General features: G+C 41.5%; 1 protein-coding gene across 8 annotated transcripts in view; it reads right to left on the bottom strand.

Moving 5' to 3' along the window:
• Nucleotides 1-21,144, bottom strand: part of FNIP2 (folliculin interacting protein 2) — a 137,551-nt gene that overhangs the window by 30,482 nt on the left and 85,925 nt on the right. For all 8 annotated transcript variants that reach the window (XM_001146477.6, XM_009448478.4, XM_063809975.1 and 5 more), the window contains 6 exons: nucleotides 14,992-15,193; nucleotides 14,585-14,673; nucleotides 12,771-12,917; nucleotides 12,483-12,652; nucleotides 4,810-6,136; nucleotides 3,766-3,922 (listed from right to left, as the gene is read on the bottom strand). In XM_001146477.6, coding sequence (XP_001146477.2) covers nucleotides 3,766-3,922; nucleotides 4,810-6,136; nucleotides 12,483-12,652; nucleotides 12,771-12,917; nucleotides 14,585-14,673; nucleotides 14,992-15,193 — 2,092 coding nt within the window. The remainder of the gene's footprint in view (nucleotides 1-3,765; nucleotides 3,923-4,809; nucleotides 6,137-12,482; nucleotides 12,653-12,770; nucleotides 12,918-14,584; nucleotides 14,674-14,991; nucleotides 15,194-21,144) is intronic.

Here is a 21,144-nt window from a genome sequence, read left to right as displayed (position 1 = left end):
TTGATATGCATGATCTCACAGAATCTTCAGACCAAACCTATGACGTAAGTACTGTTCACAGTATAGATAAGAAAATTAAAGAAACTTGCCCAAGGCCACAAAGCCACTAAGGGGTGAACCATGATTCAAACTTAGGTTTGTCTGTCTTCAGAAGTTAACTTCCTAACCACTGAATCATATTTCATCTGTTCCACTAAATACATTTTTCTGGGGCTTAGCAATGCCAGTTTATTTACCTAAGATTAATCAACAAACGAGTGGTAATACCAGGACTCAAACTCAAGCCATCAACACTAAGTCAGTGAGATCTTCATCACCTTACACTGCCCCACAATAACCCCAACAGTAACCCCGTCAGCTGTATTCACAGGCCAGACACAAGAGGAAAAAGGAGAGGGAAAAGGCTACTCAGGAGTCACAGGCATAGAATGCTGCTGGCACATACGCCTGCTCTCTTTCCATTTAAAGTCAAAAGGAAAACAGAGGAAAGAATGCACAAGATGTGGCAAGAAAAAAACTGAAACCGTATTACCTTACACTAATTTAAGGCAGCTGTATAACCTATATGTTAGGAGGCAGAGAGAGTTCAAATGACAGAAAAGAGGTAGTATATGGACTAAACAAGAATACGTGTTTAAATATTTAAAGAACTTCTGAATCTCGATATGTGAAAGTCAGTAATAAAAATGAAAATTGATGAAGTAGTTACTATGTCTTTCTTTCATAAGAGACTAGGATAAGAAAAGTACAAAAAAATTCTTAACATTGGAAGCATTACAAAGCAATCTCTCAATGAGAGAAAAACTCCAAACTAGCAGTTATAAAAGTGTACATTTAGAGCCAGGTACAGTGGCCTGTGCCTATAATCCTGTCTACTTGGGAGAATGAGGCAGGATCACATGAGCCCAGTTCGAGTCCAGCCTGGGCAATACAGGAAGATCCCACCTCAAAAAAAACAAAAACAAAACAAAAAAAAAACACATTTAATTTGCATAAGACAGATTATTAAATCCAAATTGTGCACAGGTCTAGAAAAGAGATCAATAACTGGAATCAATTGCTTTTAAACAGTTAAAAATCCTTCTCTAAAAAGAATTATGAGTACCAAAGCCTGCTGAAATCTAGCATGAGCACTGAAATTAATGTTCAAAAAATTGGTTTGTTTTTTCTTATTTTTTTTTTAACGCTATTTTATTTTTGAGATGAAGTCTTGCTATGTTGCCCAAGCTGGTCTTGAACTCCTGAGCTCAAGTGATCTGCCCACCTTGGCCTCTCAAAGTGCTGGGATTACAGGCGTGAGCCACTGTGCCCAACTTAAAAAATAGGTTTTGAAAGCAAGTTTGATAAAGCAATTTATTACAATTTTCTCTTCTTCAACAAGCTATTATTTCAGCTCTAACTCTGGTCATATACTTGTTTTTGGATCTCTGCTTCTTTTTCTGGCAACATATTCAAGAATTTAAATATTCACTAGGCTTTATGGAGCAGTAAATTCGGAATAATGTTTAAACAAATACTCCTAAAATATTTTTCAACAAATGTTTGTAAATGGATGTTGAAAGTAAGCCTGTTTAAAAAAAAAAAAAAAAAAACTGCCATAGACCAGAGCGCCAGTTTAAACAGAACACTACTTCAAAAGCAAAATTCATTATGATGAATGTGTCAAGTGAAATTAGAAATCCACTAATGCTAATTGGATATATTCTGAATGTATTAAACTTCTGAAGATATTTTTATGAACCCTTTGGAATTTCCTATTAACACCCACGCATGGCTGCACTTTGGATGTACCCACAATTTGACACAATATAGGTTATTATACTTAATAACTTTCGATCTCTCAGGGTGATTGCATAAAGAAATGAGAAATGCTACAGGGTGAAAACACTCCTTCTAAAAGGAAGGGAAAATGAAATATGAAAAAGCTTGAAGAGTAATGACAGAGTAAACATGGTTGTGTTTTTTCAAATAAAAGAATTATAGAGCCAGAGGGTCACCATGAAAATCTAACACACAAAAATGAGAACTTGCCAGCCTATGGAAACAAAATATTTCATGAATGGTTTTACAGATAAGTTCAAGGAGGGTTATCAATCAATAGATTGCATTTCCAGAGTGGTCAGTGAGTAAATCCAGGGCATTCAAACAAAGTCCCCAGCTGGAAGGTCCAATAACCAACACCAATATTGTTAGAAATCAAAATGATAGCAGAGCAGAAAAAAAAAAACAACTCACAGTTTGGCATGTGTGAATATAAACAACAGGAGCGGACACAAAAGGTGCCTTAATGTTATAGGCAGTTACTAAACACACATAAATACAGCCTGTGAAATTGCCAAAGCATCAGACATCGTTTTGGACAACTTAGATAGCATTATACAATGAGGGCATTGTTCTTACAGGGGTCATTGATGCAAGGACTCATGAAATGATAAACGACTATATGGTGTTCATAACTATAAAGAGAAATTATGCTATTAAATAATTATGATATTATAGGGACAAAAGCAACTTCATAGTTTCATCCCAGGAGTATCCTGGTGAGGGGTGGCATGTGACCGCAAAGCAGGGGTGGGGTTAGGAATGTTTGGCCACACACATGTACACTGGGCTGGCTTTCCCCAGCTTCGGATGGCCCTATCCTCATCTCTTAGCCCTCCCCATTGAGGGAGGTTATGATGACATCTGCTTCACTACTGAGTTTTTTTCCCACTTCACATAAATATACTTAGCCTGTTTAGCCTGTGTCTGATGTTTAGTCTTCACAGAGGAGATGCTCAAGGCCAAAGATAATATGCAATGCCTTTTGTTCCACCTCAAAAAAAAAAATACTTGTTGGCCAAGGAGGTAGGTAACAGGCCAAATTCTGATTTTCTTAATGCGGTGAGGACTTTCCCTATTGCACAAGATACCAAATGTTTCTAATACAAAACGTCTATTTTTGCACATCTGCCCAATAACAGCTCAGTTAAAAACAGGCCCATCAGATTGACAGTTTCCTTAACTGCTTAGTTCCTGTTGCACTGCAGATAGCAGAAAAGCACTTAATAGCAGCCACGAGGCAATTTTTCAGTGAGACTTGTTAATCTTTATACAGTCATCCTCATGCAGCCATCACAGTGAACTTAATGACAAATCAGTTAAAATAAATTACTTATAGGAACTTGTTTAAGCATCAGATAAAAAACAAACCACATGTGACACTTCTTCGGTCCTTACCGTGACGGCATATAATTGTCACCATCTGTGCTGTTTATTCCATTTGCCCAGCCTATCTGCTAACCCACCACCCCCAGAGCAGCTCCTTGCCCTTCTGTGTCCTGTTCTGGGCCCCAGGAGGCTCACCTCTATGCACCACAAGGCTGTGTGTCTGCATCAGCTGTGCCCCCGCTCTCTGGCTTTCAGCCGGGCTCAGCCAATGAGAGGCACCAGAAAGAGACCAGAGAATGGGAGGAGGGATGGCAGGAAGTCACCCCCTCCTCACTGCTCCTGCAGCCAGGCCACCCCTCGTTCTTGCTCAGGCTCTCCAGGGCTCTGATGTCACGCACCCTCCCCTTACTCTGTCAGGCCCAGGTGTGCTTTCTAGCTTCCAGCTGCTGCTAGGCCCCAGGTGCCTCACTAGCCCTAGCTGGTTCCCATAACCCTGCCCACATCTCCATAAACAACCCCTTAACTAGTCTCTCTTCAGTCTAAACACCTGTTCTCAGCCAAGACCTTGACTGACACACTGTCAGCAGGCAGAGGCTCCACACTGGGATCACTTACATGGACTGTGTGGACAAGGTCGGCCACCAGGCACTGCTTCAGCTTCTCATCACTGCCGGTCCCATGAAGCACAAGATCAGGCATGTATGTGGGGCAGTAGCCTGCCAGAAGTGAGCGGCCAAAGTTCCTTACATTCTGGGTGCTGATGCTCTGAGACCTAAAACAACATGTGGCCCATTAAAATGCACAGCTAAAAATGTACTTTTTTCTTTCATTATAATTGGTGCAAGCACTCCAATGATACAGGTAAATAAAATAGATTCAGGGTGGTCCATGTCACCAACCCTCAAGTAAGTGGATCACAGGTGGGAGAAAAGGGAGTTTTTTAAAGTGGAAGGCTGGAAGAAAAAAAAAACTATATCCATGGCTAGTTATGAGTTTGTTTTTGTACCTCATATTGGACATCCACCAGGCAGTCTGTGTCAAAATACTGACCAAAGAAAATGTTTCAGGAAGGGCTCTTGCCAAAAGCCTGGCTTTAGGAATCTGACATATCTGCACAGAGTAGTGCCCACGACAGTGTGGAAGAACAGAAGAAATTTCTAATTACTGCTTTCAGTCATCACAGACCAAATAATCAACCTGATGGAGTGTTAAGAAAGAGGTGTTGTTTCCCAACCACCTCACGCTGCTCTGATCGGCAGGAGAGAGGCCACACGGCGAGTGTAATCCACCACCTCTGAAGCAAGGCATCTGCTGCCAGCCACGGACCTTCTCTGCAGTTGACAGAAAATTAAACTCCCTATTCCCTCCCCCATCTCCACCACATCCCTTAGGCTTCCCCAAAGGGTCACGATAGCTGCAAAGACAACCACTGGCCACCTGTCCCAGTGAGCTCAGTGGTGCTAAGCCAGTGACCATCTTTGGAAGAAGGACAGGTGGGAAACCATTTGTATAGAATTAATAATACTTCTAGTACTTTGTGGAAAAAAAGATACTGTGTGTAAAGCAGACAATAGTAGTAGCTAACAACATCACAGGTGTCAGGCCAGGAAAGTGGGATTTGAACCCAGTTCCCTCTACTTCCCAGCCTGCTGGAGTTACCTTGGCAGAGGCAGCTCCACTTCCAAGGACCCTCCAGTCCTGTCACCACCGTGACCCAGATCTAGCATGGCTGAAGCGCAAGCTTCGTCGTCACTGTCTCCCAGGGCGCTATCTGAGCTTTCATTTCGGGGAATGTCTCCTTCAGTCCTGAAGTTGGCCTTCTTGTTGTCATCCCCACAGGGGATATTCGCACCAGCCACAAGGCCAGGGCCCCGCTGGACACACCTGGGGGCAACAGGCTCCAGCACAGGTCCTTCCGCAGCCTTCACATACAAACCTCTAGCGGCTTCCAGCCTCCTCCCTCCCGTTCCTGCTGTACCGTGGGAGGCTGTGCCCAAGTCAGCAGCGTGGCTGAGCTGCCCAGCAGTATCTGCTGCCGTGTCGTTTCTGCTGCCTCTGTCCTCTGCAAAACCCTTGTCAGACTCGCCTTCATCCCCCTCTGAAGGCCGATTCTGAGGACAGCAAACATTCTCCTGAAAGCCAGGTTTGAAAGGGCTCCTAGAAACCTGCGGGTCCTGAGCCACATCAGCAGCCTCCCTGGCCTCCAAGGAGGGGCCACAGGCCTTCACCCGTTCCTCCATTTTTTTCATGCGGCTTTCAAAGTCAGACTCTGGAGATGCAAAGCTTCCAATCTGGAAAGTGACCTTTTCTAAGGAAGGTTTCTCCCGGAGATGTCTGTCAGGGCAAGGCCAGGCCACTGACCGGTCTGGCAGTCTTGTAGGCATCTCCACTTTCAACAGCTCACAGACAGCTTGCTGGTCCATCTTCATTCCTGCCCCCAAAACTTCACAGCTGGGAAGTCTTGAAGAGCCATCTTGCGGTGCCTCTTTATTTTTCTCATCCCCACAAAATGCATTCTGAGGTTTCCAGGAAGCGTCTGATGCTGGCCCCTGGCACCCTGTGCTGCAAGCCTCAGAACCCTGCTCTGGCCTCCTGTTAGCTTCTTTGTCAGGTTTAAGACCCAGGTCTCTACTGTCAGTGCCCTCTGGGCTCTCAGGAAACCCTGCCGGCCAGGGGTTGTGTCTCTCTGCTGCTGTTGGTGGTAGGATGGGGGGTACAAGAGCGGGCTCGTTCCTCACCGTAATGACCACATACTCAGACTCCTCCACCTCTCCTTTCTCCAAGGCTGTTATGATCTTGCTCCCATTTAAAACTTGGTCACCTTCACCATGATTGCCACTCCAGGTCAGCTGGTTCTCTTGTAGCTCAGAGCAACGGAGAAAGTAGGTCAGGACATAAAGTATTCGCTGGACTAAGTCCTTCTGCTTCCCTACCACTACGGTGCGAGTCAGTCTCACTGGAGAGCCTATGGCTCCGTAAAGATCACCTAGAGAGCAAAGGTGGACACAAAGGCAGTGGTCTCAGATGTCACAGATATATCCGTCTTTACAAGGCAGCATATCACAGATATATCCGTCTTTACAAGAGCAAAACAGATAACTTATATTCCCAATCTGGAGTCCCTGCTTCAGACTCATGATTTCTACTTTCTAGTAAGGACCACGTTTTAGTTTTGCCACTGTAAGCGAGTCAGTCTGGACACAGGCTGCGGCCCACCACCCCTGGTATGTGGGAGTCGTGCTGCTGTGCCCACAGCCCCTCCCAGTGCCTGCTGGGTCTTCCCTGCAGCTCAGTGGATCAGCCAATGAGATGGCCCAAAGAAGGCTAAAGCCAGAGCTCTGAATATGTGACCAGATCTAATACTATATCTTGGAAACTAGAATAATAAGAATTTGTTGGAAGAATCCCAGGACATTGGGCCTTGGGATAAAATCCAAATTTAGGAATTTCTCAACAAAAGTGCAGTGAATTAATTCAAAATACTTAATAAGGTGGTCTACACAGAATTATCTTAATACGCATACACACACCAAGAAGAATCAGCTTGATTAACAAGAAGAAAATCACTTAGTCATGAATGAGTGTGAAGGTTTTATTTCATTTCGCTTGAAAATTCAACTGGGCCAGGCGCAGTGGCTTATGCCTGTAATATCAGCACTTTGGGAGGCTGAGGCAGGCAATCACCTGAGGTCAAGAGTTTGAAAGCGGCCTGGCCAACATGGCAAAACCCCGTCTCTACCCAAAATACAAAAATTAGGCGAGCGTGGTGGTGTGCACCTGTAGTTCCAGCTACTCGAGAGGTTGAGGCAGGAGAATTGCTTGAACCTGGAAGCCAGAGGTTGCAGTGAGCCGAGATGGCACCACTGCACTCCAGCCTGGGCAACAGCATGAGACTCTGTCTCAGAAAAAAACAGAAAAGAAAATTCAACTGGAAAAAAATATGTCCCATTAGTTATATCCTGACAAGTTGATTAAAAACTGACTAATGTACTGTGAGCTCTACAGTCAGCTTAAGGAGGAGACAATAAGGGCAAATGTGTCATCCAACCACCCAGCAATAAGCTTTTCATCAAAAGAACTTCAGTGCCTAACTATTAAAACTACTGCATTTGATAATTTGATTGTTACATTTTATAATGTTACACATTTGATAAGAAGATGGACAATTATAATAAAGAACCTATGTTTACTAACTGGACAGGCACTGTGTTAAGACCCTAAAGATGTATCTCAGCTGGGTGCGGTGGCTCATGCCTGTAATCCCAGCCCTTTGGGAGGCTGAGTCAGGTGGATCACCTGAGGTCAGGAGTTTGAGACCAGCCTGGCCAACGTGCTGAAACCCCGTCTCTGCCAAAAATACAAAAAATTAGCCAGGTGTGGTGGCGGGCACCTGTAATCCCAGCTACTAGGAAGGCTGAGGCAGGAGAATAACTTGAACCTGGGAGGCAGAGATTGCAGAGAGCCAAGGTGTTGCCACTGCACTCCAGCCTGGGCTATAAGAGCAAAACTCCATCTCATAAAAAAAGATGTATCTCATTGTATCTTTGTATAACCAAACTGGAGTTAGAAACCCATTAAAGAATAATCAGAGGGCTGGGCACGGTGGCTCACACCTGTAATTCCAGCACTTTGGGAGGCCGAGGTGGGCGGATCACTTGAGGTCAGGAGTTCGAGACCAGCCTGGCCAACAGGGTGAAACCCCGTCTCTACCCAAAATACAAAAATTAGCCAGGCGTGGTGGCAGACACCTGTAACCTAGCTACTTGGGAGGCTGAGGCAGGAGAATCGCTTGAGCCCGGGAGGCAGAGGTTGCAGTGAGCCGAGATCATGCCACTGCACTCCAGCCTGGGTGACAGAGCAAGACTCTGTCTCAAAAAAAAAAAAAAAAGAATAACCAGAATATTGGAACAAATCAAAAGCTGAAAAGATACTAAATAAAGGAGAACTGATACATGGTAATCAGTACAAATCAGAATGTAGGAAGTTAGAAACCCTCTGAGGAATGCATCTAGAGAGGAGGGAAAGCAGTTATAAGGGCATATACTAGATAAAACTAATTAAAATAGATGAGTATGGGAAAAAAGTTATGAGAACCATCGGAAAGTACCTCCCCCTGGGACCCATTAAGAAATACCTCCTTCTGCGAGTATTCCCTTGTGTACGGTTCCTAAGAACATTCAAATGGCAAGACATAAATAATAATAAACAATCCTCTCTATAAAATGACTAGATTATAGGCTGATAGAGCTTTAACTGAGAGGCGTTTGCAAGTGACTGAGAAATCAGCCTAGAATTCAAGAGAGTAACTCAGAATTGTAGGCTGAAGCTAGGACTTTTGTTTGAGAAAACCTTTCTAAGAGCTCATTACTGTTAACACTTTGATTACATCTGCCTATTGCCGCAGGATATCAACAGTCATTTCAGGAATTCATGAAATATTTTTTGTTAAATCAGTTTCAATATTAATAAAGAAGAAGCATTACTTATCCAAAATCTGGTATAACAAACTACAGAGGAAAGACCACTTAGAATATTATTTTTTAGCAATGCATTTGAGTATTGTATATTTTAATAACTGAGGAATAAATGGAAATGGTAAAACAAGGAAGGTTATTAAAAATATAATTTATAATCATTTAAACTATATAAAATAATGAGTGCAATGTGAGTGGAACCAGTGCTATTACATTATAGCCAAACTTCATAAAATAAAGCATTTTTAAAACAGTAGACCCATAATATTAAATATTTACTGGAAGTTCAATTTTTCTTGAGTCTTGGATAATTGAAGCTAATTTTTAGAGTAGATTTGTTTTCATGAATATAATTTTTTAAAATGTAGAAATTGCACAACAATGTGAATGTACTTAACAAGACTGAACTGTACACTTAGAAATGGTTAAGATAATAAATGTTGTTATATGCTTTTTACCTCAATTAAAAATAAAAATTTAAAAGAGAGGCAAATGGGGAAAAAGCAGAAGAAAAAGTGAAGGAGTCAAGAGTCCTTCCAAGTGAAATAGGCCGAAGACAGAGTGCATGGAAGCAGGAAAGGTGCTGGACAAAGTAGGAGGAGAGGTCACAGGAAAGGAGGACACAGAAAGGAATGGTGGCAAATGGGGACACAGAGTGGAGACTCAGGGAGGGAGAGACGGAGAGAGCAGAGGAACAGACAGAAGAAACTTAGGAAGAAAGAGGGAAGAATAGAGAGAAGGGAAAGCAGAAAGAAAAAAGATGGGATGTTAGAGAGGTGCAAATTGATAGAGAACTGGGGTGAAGCCAAAAGAGGATGGAGAAGGAGAGAAGATAACAGCCAGGAGGGTAAAACATGTAGAGATAAAGAAAACAAAGAGGGAGGAAGAGGGAGAAGAAAGGAAAGAACTGTGGAGGGGAACAATAGTGAAAAGTTGGAAACTAGAAAGAGGGGAGGAAAGAATGAGGCGGAGAAGCTGAGAGAATTTAGAAGCCCTGTAAAGGAAGCATGGTGAAAGAAAGGGGGTTAGAGAGGTAGGGGACTATATAGACAGAAACAAAAATAAACCAGGAGAAGCTGAGAGAGAACAAAAATAAGGAGACGAGAAGAGAGTTTAGTATCTTAAAGGCACACTTATTCCTGATCACATTCTAATAATGTCTATGTTGTAGAATTCCCCTTTCAACAGTGTTTCCTTATACCCTACACAGTTTAACTTATTGCATCTTTATTATCATTATTTCAAATGTTTTCTAATTTCTTTTGTGCAATTTGTTTGGCTTGTGGGTTATTTAAATGTGGTTGTCAGCTGGGTATGGTGGCTGACACCTGTAATCCCAGCATTTTGGGAGGCAGAGGCAGTTGGATCGCTTGAGCCCAGTTCAAGACCAGCGACCAGCCTGCAAAACATGGCAAAACTCTGCCTTTACAAAAATTAGCTGGGCATGGTGACGCACATTTGTAGTCCCAGCCACCAGGGAGGCTGAGGTGGAAGGATCACTTGAGCCTGGGTGGTTGGGGCTGTGGTGAACCTTGATTGTACCACTGAACTCCAGCCTGGGTGACAGAGCGAGACTCTGTCTCAAAAACAACAACAACAACAAAAATACATGGTTTGATTTCTGAGAAAGTGAGAATTAAAAAAAAATTGATTTGTAGTCTAATTCCACTGTGTTTTGAAAAATACAATATAAACTTTTGAGAAAAAAATTTCACACATTTTAACTTATATTAAATCAGTGGTCCAAATCTCTTTTGGGTAGAAAAGCTCCTTTTCATTTCCACAAACCCTTAAGATCATTAGGTCAAAAAGAGACCTATATGGAACTACTTCAGTCAGTGGTGTAGACAGTGGCATTCAAACTTTGTATACCTATGCCAAGAAAGAAATACATTTTATACTGCAACCTCAATGCATCTTTTGAAACAGACATTTTACAAAATCTACATGTAAATCACTGATATTTTCTATTCTATTATACCAATTAAATGCTTTTTAATTAAACCCACTAAATTGCTTCCGCAGCCCACTAATGGGCGGCGATCACATTGTACACAGGGAAGTGGCTGGGCAGAAGCAAGGATCACCGAGCTCCTGAGCAGCAAACCCGTGAAAGTGGCATCCAGCTTCCCTCCCTCTTCCCTGGTAGTGCTGAGCAGCCATGGAGGGGGAACGCACAGTGGCACCTGTCCTGGTAAGCTCTCAGAGGAGTCTTTGGAATGATTCCAGATAGTCTTCTCTATACTTAGGAACCTGGATTGAAATTATATCTCCATCATTGTGTATTCCCAGCAGTTTCTATTTTCATGTTTACTGTGACTTGCTAAATACTGAATGAAAACAATAAAATGTGAAGCAAGTGCTTCTACCTGTCAAATTATTGAAGGCCCCCGACTTCTTTGTAATAATGGAAACTCGGCCATCACTTACACTTGGCTTTACAAAGCTATCACAGGCCTTCGCCGACCAGGGCCTCATCCTCGTCCCCTCCTCACACTCCTCTTGTCAATAGCCAGACCCCTGATGGATTGTTTGGGGGAAGGGAGGACTGAAGACTTTCAACAATACATGATCTCCCCTGAAAGATGAGGATTGTGAACCCACAGGAAAAAACTCTTCGTTGTTATGCTGAACATAGGGAATTAATGGCTCTCAGTTATGTTTCAAATAAGAAGCACACCTAATTATGAATACATTTATCTAACTAAATGCACACTACTTAATTAGCATTGTTTTAAAATGGGTGACCCAGCAGCATGGAATACAATGTTTCCTTAATATCCAGCCCCCTTTCCTTCTCCACTTAATGAGACTACGTTTTTTTCAAGACTATTATTATTCCATAACAAAAACAACCATGTTCTGTCTTCCCCAGGAAAAACTTCCTGTATGACCAAGAATGAGTTAGGCATGTTCTGAGTAATGATCAAATCAGGGCAATTAGCATATCCATCACCCCAAACTTTAATCATTTCTTTGTGTTGGGAACATTTGAAACCTCTCTTCTAGCTTTCTCTGAAAATAAGCTATTCTTAACTATCGTAATCCAGTGCTAAAGAACACTAGAACTTATTCCTCCTATCCAGTTGTAATTTTGTATTTGTTAACTAGCCTCTCTCCATATCTCCCCTTCCTTAAGTCCATTTAAATATCCACAAATTCTTTAATTGATTTAGACACGCCTTTTACCCCCTAACCATGAGGGGGCTTGTATTCGTTTATACATCTCACGACCAAGAGCACAAGGACAAGACAACATCTGTATTGTTACAAAATGAGGCTGAGAGTAATAAGGGTAGGGATGAGAATCTAATGACTATGTGTAAAACCAGTGCTTGGCTCATAGTGTCAGCTTTCATTATTGTCATTATAGCATGCTGCTTTCCAGGATGAGGTGCTTTTCTGTGGATATTTTTGATTGTTACAACTTTGGGCGGGAGGTGAGAGGGGCAGTTCTACTGGCATCTAGTAAATGGAGGCCAAGGATGCCACTCAATATCCATTAATGTGTAAGAGAGCTCTTCCCACACCCCACAACAACTCAACCAACAAAGAATTACCTGGTCAACAGTGCTGAGGTTAAGAAATCCTGCTCTAGGGTGAACAGCCACTGTGGAATGGGAGAACACAGTTGGCTTATACTGCTTTAAGAGTGTAGCACAAAGCTGCCAGTAGGGGAAAAAAGAGAGGAAGGTGGTGGCCGTACAATTAGAATCCAGGGACCAACTTCCTATTCCTCATCTGCCCAAAGACAACCTATGAATTACTGGGTGAGAGAGCCGGTATAAACTACAAATTCTAGCATTTTTTTCCTATTCCATCCCATATATTCTCTGAATAGTCAAGTTAGGTACTAACCCAGCTGTGCCCAAAGAGGATTATATGGATGTGTTTTGGCCAGCATGTTCACTGACTGGGAGGTACGTTTCTCTGAGAAGGCTTTGATGGGAGGGTGATCCACAGGCATGACAGTTGGGACCCAGGCCAGGTGGTAGGTTAACACTGCAGTCAGTAAGGCAGCAAAAAACCTTGGAGAAATGGAAAAAGATACAACCAACTTAGTCAATACAGAAAGAGGCACATCCTATGCAGTACACACATTGGCCATGAGATTTGCATACAAGTCTCCAGAGAGTGGAAGCTTACTGGTTTTTATTGATCTGTTCTATCAGAAGTGTAAACTCCTTGAGAAAGCGCTGGCAGAGCTGGTTTTTTTCCAAAGTGCCGGACATCATAGTAAGCCATACAGGTTCAGCTATCCTTGGAACAGAATATAAGTTCCAGATAGTTCCTCTATAGAACAGAAAGAGAGGGAAACACAAAAGTGTCAGAAATACTATTTTGGATAATCTTGGTGTAAAAGAATAAAGGAGAAAACAACTTGAATCTATGTAGTCCTTAAAAGATTCAAGCTCCACACATAACAGGGGTTGCATACTATGGCCCACGGGCCAAATCTGACTGCCACCTTTTTTTGTAAATAAAAAGTTTTACTGGGTCACAGCCGTGCTCATTTATTTACTTATTTATTGTCTATGGCTGCTTCTGTGGGACAACGGCTAAGTTGAGTTGCTACTACAGAGACTCTACAGAAAGTGAAAGTACAGAACTAGAAAGCCTCACTTTCAGCTTCTTGACCTTTGAAAAATAGACACCCCATTAAAGTAGGACCCAGATTCTCAGCCGGGCGTGGTGGCTCATACCTGTAATCCCAGCACTTTGGGAGGCCAAGGTGGTGGATTACAAGGTCAAGAGATAGAGAACATTCTGGCCAATATGGTGAAACCCCGTCTCTACTAAAAATACAAAAATTAGCTGGGCGTGGTGGCGGGCGCCTGTAAACCCAGCTACTCGGGAGGCTGAGGCAGGAGAATCGCTTGAACCCAGGAGGTGAAGGTTGCAGCGAGCCGAGATCGCACCACTGCACTCCAGCCTGGTGAAGAGTGAGACTCAGTCTAAAAAAAAAAAAAAAAGTGGGACCCAGATTCTCAAGCGCAAGCCAGTGAGTGTCCAGTCTGACCACAGCAGAGCAACAGGCAAATCTCCAGTGCTTTCCCAAAAACTATGGAAGGTTTACTAATCATCAGACTGCCATCAAAGAGCACAACTTTATGTCATTCTCAAATATATGACTTAAGTCTTAGCAATCACCAGATAATAAGTAACATGTTACTTGAGTACTTTAACACATAATCCACAGTAAAAAAAAGGCTTGCAATTTTGCTCCAGGTAGCATTACTGAGTTCATCAGCATATACTTTAAGCATCATAAAAGTGTTCTAACATTCAAAGGATTATAAATTTTTTTTTTATCCTTCCTCTATGGAATAACAGTTTGACTCATTCGCTCATGACTGCTTTGGAGTGGGATTCCATTCCCTATTAAGAAAGTGGCTCTAAATGGTGCAACAATCCCAACTCAGCATGATCAGAGAGGATCCCACCTGCTACCCAACACAATTTACCTTTCCACACAGATACTAGGAGCAAGGACTCTAGACACCAGTTTCCAGAGGACATTTGGTATAAACTAGGACTGTCCTGGCAAACTGGAATGTATGTCTTCCTGACATGCATAACCTCTCCATCTGTGCTTTGAATAAGCATCCCTGAACTCAAGTTTCCACATCTGTAAAATGGGGTTAGTAGTGCTTAGGGCTTTTGTGAGGCTGACATAAGATAATGAATAGACTGGTGAGAGATACCTGAACATTAGTTTTCCCCATTCATCCTGTTAAAAACAATCCTATCAGGGACTGTCGGTTGAGCAATATGAGGATTACTCAACGGTAAATTATTTAAATTTTTTGCTTCATTTGTTCTGTTTCCATCTTGAAGGGCGGAACCACAAAAGTGAGGAATAACTGCCAGGCCCCCAATTCTTCCAAGTCACAGTTTATCTTTATCCATGGCGGCTCATAAACATCTACTGTTGGATTTGCCAAACTTTGCCATTTTACCTGAATTCTCCCAGAGCTTCCATCAAACGGCTGACATAAAACTGGACTCGGAGACTTGATTCTGCTATTTTCCTACAGGAGATCATAGCCTTTATTGAAGAGAAAGCAAGTCAAATTACTGAGAAGAAATTTTATAACTTATCTACTGGGCTGTATTAAGAAAAAAATTATGTAATCAATTAACAACACTCAAGGTAATAATGCCTTCAGTCACGAAAAAGCAGTCATTTCCTTCCCTAAGGTAACCCAGTATCTGGTAACTAACATCAACATGCCTAAAATTTATCACTGCTACGGGTGATTTAACTTCCTTAGGAAAGACATCTGATACATCGGCAAAGAAATTCTGCCATCTTCAAAGCCCCACAATCACTTCTCTATTTGACTTTGGATTACATCCTTATTACCTTTTCAATTGCACTCTTCAGCCTGTTCATGTGAGATTCAAACAGGGGAAAATGAGAAAAGAAGAAGTCCTGGAAATTCCTTTGTGCTTCTTCTTTCTCACATAGGGAAAAGATGATGCTTATGGCAATTTTCTTCCTCCTAACCATAGCTGGATTAGAGCTACAGGTTTCTTCAGCCAAGCTGAATGTCTCATCAGTTGACCTGGAGGGAAATATAAGTTTGAAAAGTTGCCATGCATCAGTGAGTCACAATGAAGGTCAACTGTAATGACTGGGGTTGACACCCAGAACATTCAGTCATAACTAAGAGTATCTCTGCCTTTAGTTCATTCTCTTCTATAATTCCCTGGCATGAAGATGAGAACATCAGCTTGCCTGCCACACGGTATTATCCTAACATGGAAAGAAGCTCAAATGAAAGCTACAAGTAATTTAAATTTCCCGTTGTTACTCTTGTCCTTTTCCTTTGAATCGTTTTATGTCAAATTGATGATATTTAGGAAGGAATGTGAAATATCTGTTTATCCAAAACATAGTCAGATACCAATAGATAAGACATCAAAAGAGGAATGATACTATGTGGTATTCTATTGAACAAGAGTAACACATTTGAACATGTACTGGTACTTCCAGGATTACTTTCCCAGGGCTGTTAAAACTACTAGATCAAGTAACTCTTCTAAATGCTCAGATTAAGCCATATGATTAAGCTCTCTGAAAATCCTCCAAGCAGAAACACCTACCTCTCTTCTGCTACAGTAAAATTTTCAAAAAACCTGATTCTTTTGAGAGACTCGGCTTCTATGATGACAGCCACGAAGCCCAAAACTTCTAAATATATATTTAATTTGTCTTGTGGGGTAAGCCTCACAAAAATGGCCTAACCATGTCTCTTACTTAACTACTGTGAAAAGCCAGTGTAGCTACCAAATAGCTACTAACAGCAAGGGTACAAATAAAATAGTTTTTTCCTACAAAAACACCAACACAAAGGACCTAACATTGCAAATGAGAGCCCTAGACTGGCGATACATTTTCTCTTTCTAACTCCATCATCTAGTCTCCTATCTCTGCCAAATATGGAAAGGAACTGCTTCCTCCATTTTCTTTACTATAAATTACAACATAACAATTACTCATGCTGGGCAGAATATGAGAATTAGCCTTCTGCCCCCTGGTCTTCAACTTATTTACTTAGGGCTCTACTCATAGCTTGTGTGATTTCAAATAAACCTAGATTTTATTATTAAACATACATATGCCAAAAGTGTTATGGTCAGGAAAGCTATTAAATTAATTAATTAATTTTGGGGGGACAGGGTCTCACTCTGTCACCCACGCTGGGGTGCAGTGGTGTGATCATGGCTCATTGCAGCCTCAATTTCCCAGGCTCAAGCGATCCTCCCACCTAGCCTCCCAAGTAGCTGGGACTACAGGCACATGCCACCATGCCCGGATACACTTTTTTTTTTTTTTTTTTTTTGGGTAGAGATGGAGTCTCCCTACATTGTCCAAGCTGGTCTTGAACTCCTGGGCTCAAGTGATCCTTCCACCTCAGTGTCCCAAAGTGCTGGGATTACAGCCGTGAGCCACTGCACATGGCTATTTTATTTTTAAAGGAAAGGAGATAGACATCTTATTCTAACCTCATTATGTGTTACTATTTCCCTTAACTTCAAGCAAGATCCTGGAGATGTAGGTATGGTTGGTAAATCAGTAAAAGGTTTTCACTCCAGATGTGTTACTGATGGCACATGGTGCTGTTATAAATGCTACACATTACAATAAACCATCAATTGCTTTCCCTGGGAAATTCCCAGATTCTAATCATCAGAGAAAATTCTTGAGGTTTCCTTAGAACTTCACACAATTTCATACAATGTTCTCTCTTCTTTACCAAGGTACTGGTACTAAAGCCTTGTTTTCTTGCACTACAGTAGTTGATTTCTGTTCTGTATAGGAAATTCTTCTGAGTTTATATTACAATAAGGCTTGCTTGCAATCCTTTCCACTTTGTCTGTCATCTTACATTTCCCTTCTTTTTCAAAAGTAAAATGACTGTATCAGTCCACTCATCTTTAGGCCAGCTTGACCTTTAATAATCAAATTATAATAAACACTGAACCCAATACAGTTTCTCATCAACATCTCCACCCTATAAACAATAGCCAATGCTCTCATCAGTTTTAACGTAGGAGAGAGTGCCACCTGCTGAAATTTCTGAAAAACTTCCATAGCTATAATAGAGTGGAGAACTTACTTGCTTCACTATAACCCTCCACTGAATTCTAAATCAACTGAGTTTCATTCTGTAGTCTTGCATCAACCATGCAACGTGGAATAAATCAGGTCACGTAGTATCTTACTTATAATTTAAAAATTATTCTACAAAAAATGATGTTTAAGAATGTTTTCAAAAATTTAAGTGTGTGTCCCAGTACTTCATCAGTACTTTATCTCCATGTCACCAGAGAAGGTACACAGGATGTACTGCAAATGTGGAAACTGAGGCACAGTTCTGCCTCAACTTTCCTTGGGAACAGAAAGGTTCTTAGTAACAATGCTGGAGTTAGAACCCAGGATTCCTATCTTCTAGTCTAGGCTCATGACTTGGATACTGGCAATGACCAGGGATTCTGACCCCATGCCTAATCTGTCTGCTGGTGCTCATGCTAGTCAATGCATCATGCCACGCAGAGCACTGAGGAAAGGAGCTGGAAGCAGTCTGATCAACCGGCAGCCCTGAGAGTCAAGGAAAGGCTGCAGCTACATACAATTTTTTTCCTAATAAAGAAATCAAATAGAATTTTGTTAACACTTATCGATAAGCATTTATATACATTGTAAGTACTTCAAGATCATAAATAATTAAAGCAAAAATGGCTATTTAAGTACATCTCAATAATCTATCACTGGTATCAGGACTCCTTAGTCTAATTGTTATTTATGTCAGTTTTGAACTTATACTGAACCTATGTATTACATTGGACTACATGAAATTAATGTTTTGTAGGTCAAAGAACATCCCATCAGCAACTTTATAAAGTTGGTCCAATTCAATAAGTCAAATCAAAAGGCTTCCTGGGACATTATACCTTGCTCTTTAGGGTTTCAATTGCCTCGGTAAGTGATGGAATCCTTGAGGTTAGCTGTTAGATGCCCAAGCCCCATTCCCCATCCAGTAATCAAAGTCTACCACTTGGCACAGCAGGGGGCTCTGAGGTCAGCGTGGAGCCAACTGTTAAGAATTGTGAATACTGAAAACATTCATTCTATTTTATAGAATAAAGTGTTGCCCGATTCTAACAAAAAACAGAAACTGTGACTATCATCCCTGCTACCTTTAACTCTCTTAGGAAGGACATTTTTAATTACCATGAATTTTCTGTCAAAGCCAGAAGCAATCACAGTGTTTGGTACCCACTATTCTCCTGTCTCTAGCATAAAAAACTAATTTTCCCAACCACATATCTGCCAAAAGGGAGAGATCAACTACAAATCCTTTAAATGAAGGGATCTTAGGCCGGGTGCAGTGGCTCACGCCTGTAATCCTAGCACTTTGGGAGGCCGAGGTGGGAGGATCACGAGGTCAAGAGATCGAGACCATCCTGGCCAACATGGTGAAACTCCGTCTCTACTAAAAATACAAAAATTAGCTGGGCGTGGTGGCACACGCCTGTAATCCCAGGTACTCAGGAGGCTGAGGCAGGGGAACCGCTTGAACCCGGGAAGCAGAGGTTGCAGTGAGCTGAGATTGCACCATTGCACTCCAGCCTGGTGACAGAGTGAGATTCCCGTCTCAAAAAAAAAAAAAAAAAAAAAAAAGGATCTTCACGGGCACAGTAATCAATTCAAAACGTCTGCTACACTCATGTTCTCGGTGTTCAGCAGTACTCTATTAAGGGCTGGCTGCATGGGCATGCAACCCCACACGCACAGCGTCCACCCTCTCACAAGGGCCCCAGGCTTCATTTAATGTTGTGATTACCATTTTGAATTTTAAATAATTTTATCTTTGGACTTTTGTGCTGTAAGTGAAGTTTAATGGGACAATGAAGCATGTGTTCGGATGAAGTCTAATGAGACAATGAAGCTCAGAAAAGGATACCCCAAAGTATGACACTTTGGTATGCTGAGTACTTTGAACTGAAGGACAGGGGCTCAAAAGCAAGACCTTGCTTTTCTGACCTTATCTTGCCCTTCCTTTTCCTACTCCTCTTTCTCCCCAAAGGCATAGAAACTAAGATTCCTGTTCCCCAAGGTAAATCAAAAAAACATGAGCCTCTTTTTTCCCCAAAGCTAACTGTAAAACCTATTATAGAAATACTATTCTAACTTTCTCCCACCTTTGTAAGTGCTGGTCACAAATAATTTCTCTGACCTACCTTGCCTGAAAATAGATCATAAGACCCTCCCATTTTGGAGGGGTCTTACCCTCTACCTGGGAGGAAGGAATGCTATACAGAGAGGTCAAAAAGAATTCCGACAAGACAGGTCCTGCTGGGTTTTCCTGCTTAAGTCTATTACCATTAGATCATATTTCTTTGTCCAATCACATTTCTACATGGCAGTCCATTCTGTGTTGAACTTAAGCATAAAAATACAGTTTTCCTTGGGTCCCTCAATCTTCATGTCTGAAGGCTCCATGTCATGTGAAACTTTGACTAAATAAAATTGTTATGTTTCTCTCTTGTTAACCTGTATTTGTTAAAGGAGCCATGACCCTTATGATGGGGAGGGCACGGATGAACTCAGAACCCAGGGCTTGCAGCCCAGACACCGAGCAACTGGCCTGGCAGTCAGGCACATACCCATAAGCCTGGGGCAGGCCATGGTGTTAGAAGACTCTAAAGCGGCACTGCCAGGTCTTGGACCCACACTAATGGCTGTGACTGTGGTGACAACAGAAGCTGCAGTAGCCATGGTTGTGGGTGATAGGGGAGAGGAGAGAGGAGGGACTCTGGTAGCTCCAGGAACCAGGGTGGAAGGCCAGTTTGCCCATCAGTCACCAGAGCCTGTCCCTATAGAGTCTGCACAGATATTTAACTCTATGACCTGAGCACCAGGATAGTAAATTATCACAAAGTAAAAGCCTACATGGGGACATTGCAATACAGAATATCAGGGAGTTATTATAATTCTGCAGAGAGTTTAGTCTCTGTTTTTGAAAACTGCTGCAACACTGCAAAGTAAATATTCATAGGCATAGAAATAGAAATTGAATGTAAAGATTGTTATACTAGACAAAAAAATACACTGTTTTCATATGAAGCTTCAGATGAACAAATTATTAAAGAGGAAGGCCATTTTAAAATTAATTTTTCCTTGTAATTGAGGACACAGTGATAGAATGCATAAACAGGCTTTTTGAATTATATATAACTCATGAGAACATTTTTAGTTTCTTGTAAGATCTCCACAAGTTACAGGAAATGTCAGAAGAAATATTAAAATAAGCTTGTATAAATTTACATCTAAAATTAAATTCAGACTTACTCAAAATGGATTTGTGTGAAGAATTAAATCTTTTAAAAAACTGTTTAACAAGAATCATCTGATCCAGATGTACTAAAATTTACATCTTGAAAGTTTATCAAAAATTTATCCATAACCATCATTCTGAGCAAACTATCCCAAGGACAGAAAACCAAACACCGCATGTTCTCACTCATAGGTGGGCACTGAACAATGTCCCCACTTGGACACAGGGTGGGGAACATCACACTCCGGCGCCTGTCGTGGGGTAGGGGGATGGGGGAGGGATAGCATTAGGAGATATACCTAATGTAAATGACAAGTTAATGGGTGCAGCACACCAACATGGCACATGTATACATATGTAACAAACCTGCACGTTGTGCACATGTACCTTAGAACTTAAAGTATAATAATAATAATAAAAAATTATCCAAATGTTGTCATAGTCCATAAAGCTATGTAAGACTGCATCAGCAGAAAGATCCTTCTCCAAGTAAAAAATTATCAAAAATTATTTGCCACCTTGCATTTGCCAGGAGTGACTATCACTTTCAATTATATCCATTGAAAGCCAAGTTGCTAAAACTATAAACTTTGATGACTAAACAAATGTATTGGCAGAAAAGGCTTACAACACAAGATATCACATAATGATATTATAATATAAAATTATGA

This window comes from Pan troglodytes, chromosome 3, assembly GCF_028858775.2.
Source record: "Pan troglodytes isolate AG18354 chromosome 3, NHGRI_mPanTro3-v2.0_pri, whole genome shotgun sequence".
Taxonomy (NCBI): domain Eukaryota; kingdom Metazoa; phylum Chordata; class Mammalia; order Primates; family Hominidae; genus Pan; species Pan troglodytes.
This window is presented reverse-complemented; position numbering and strand designations above follow the sequence as displayed.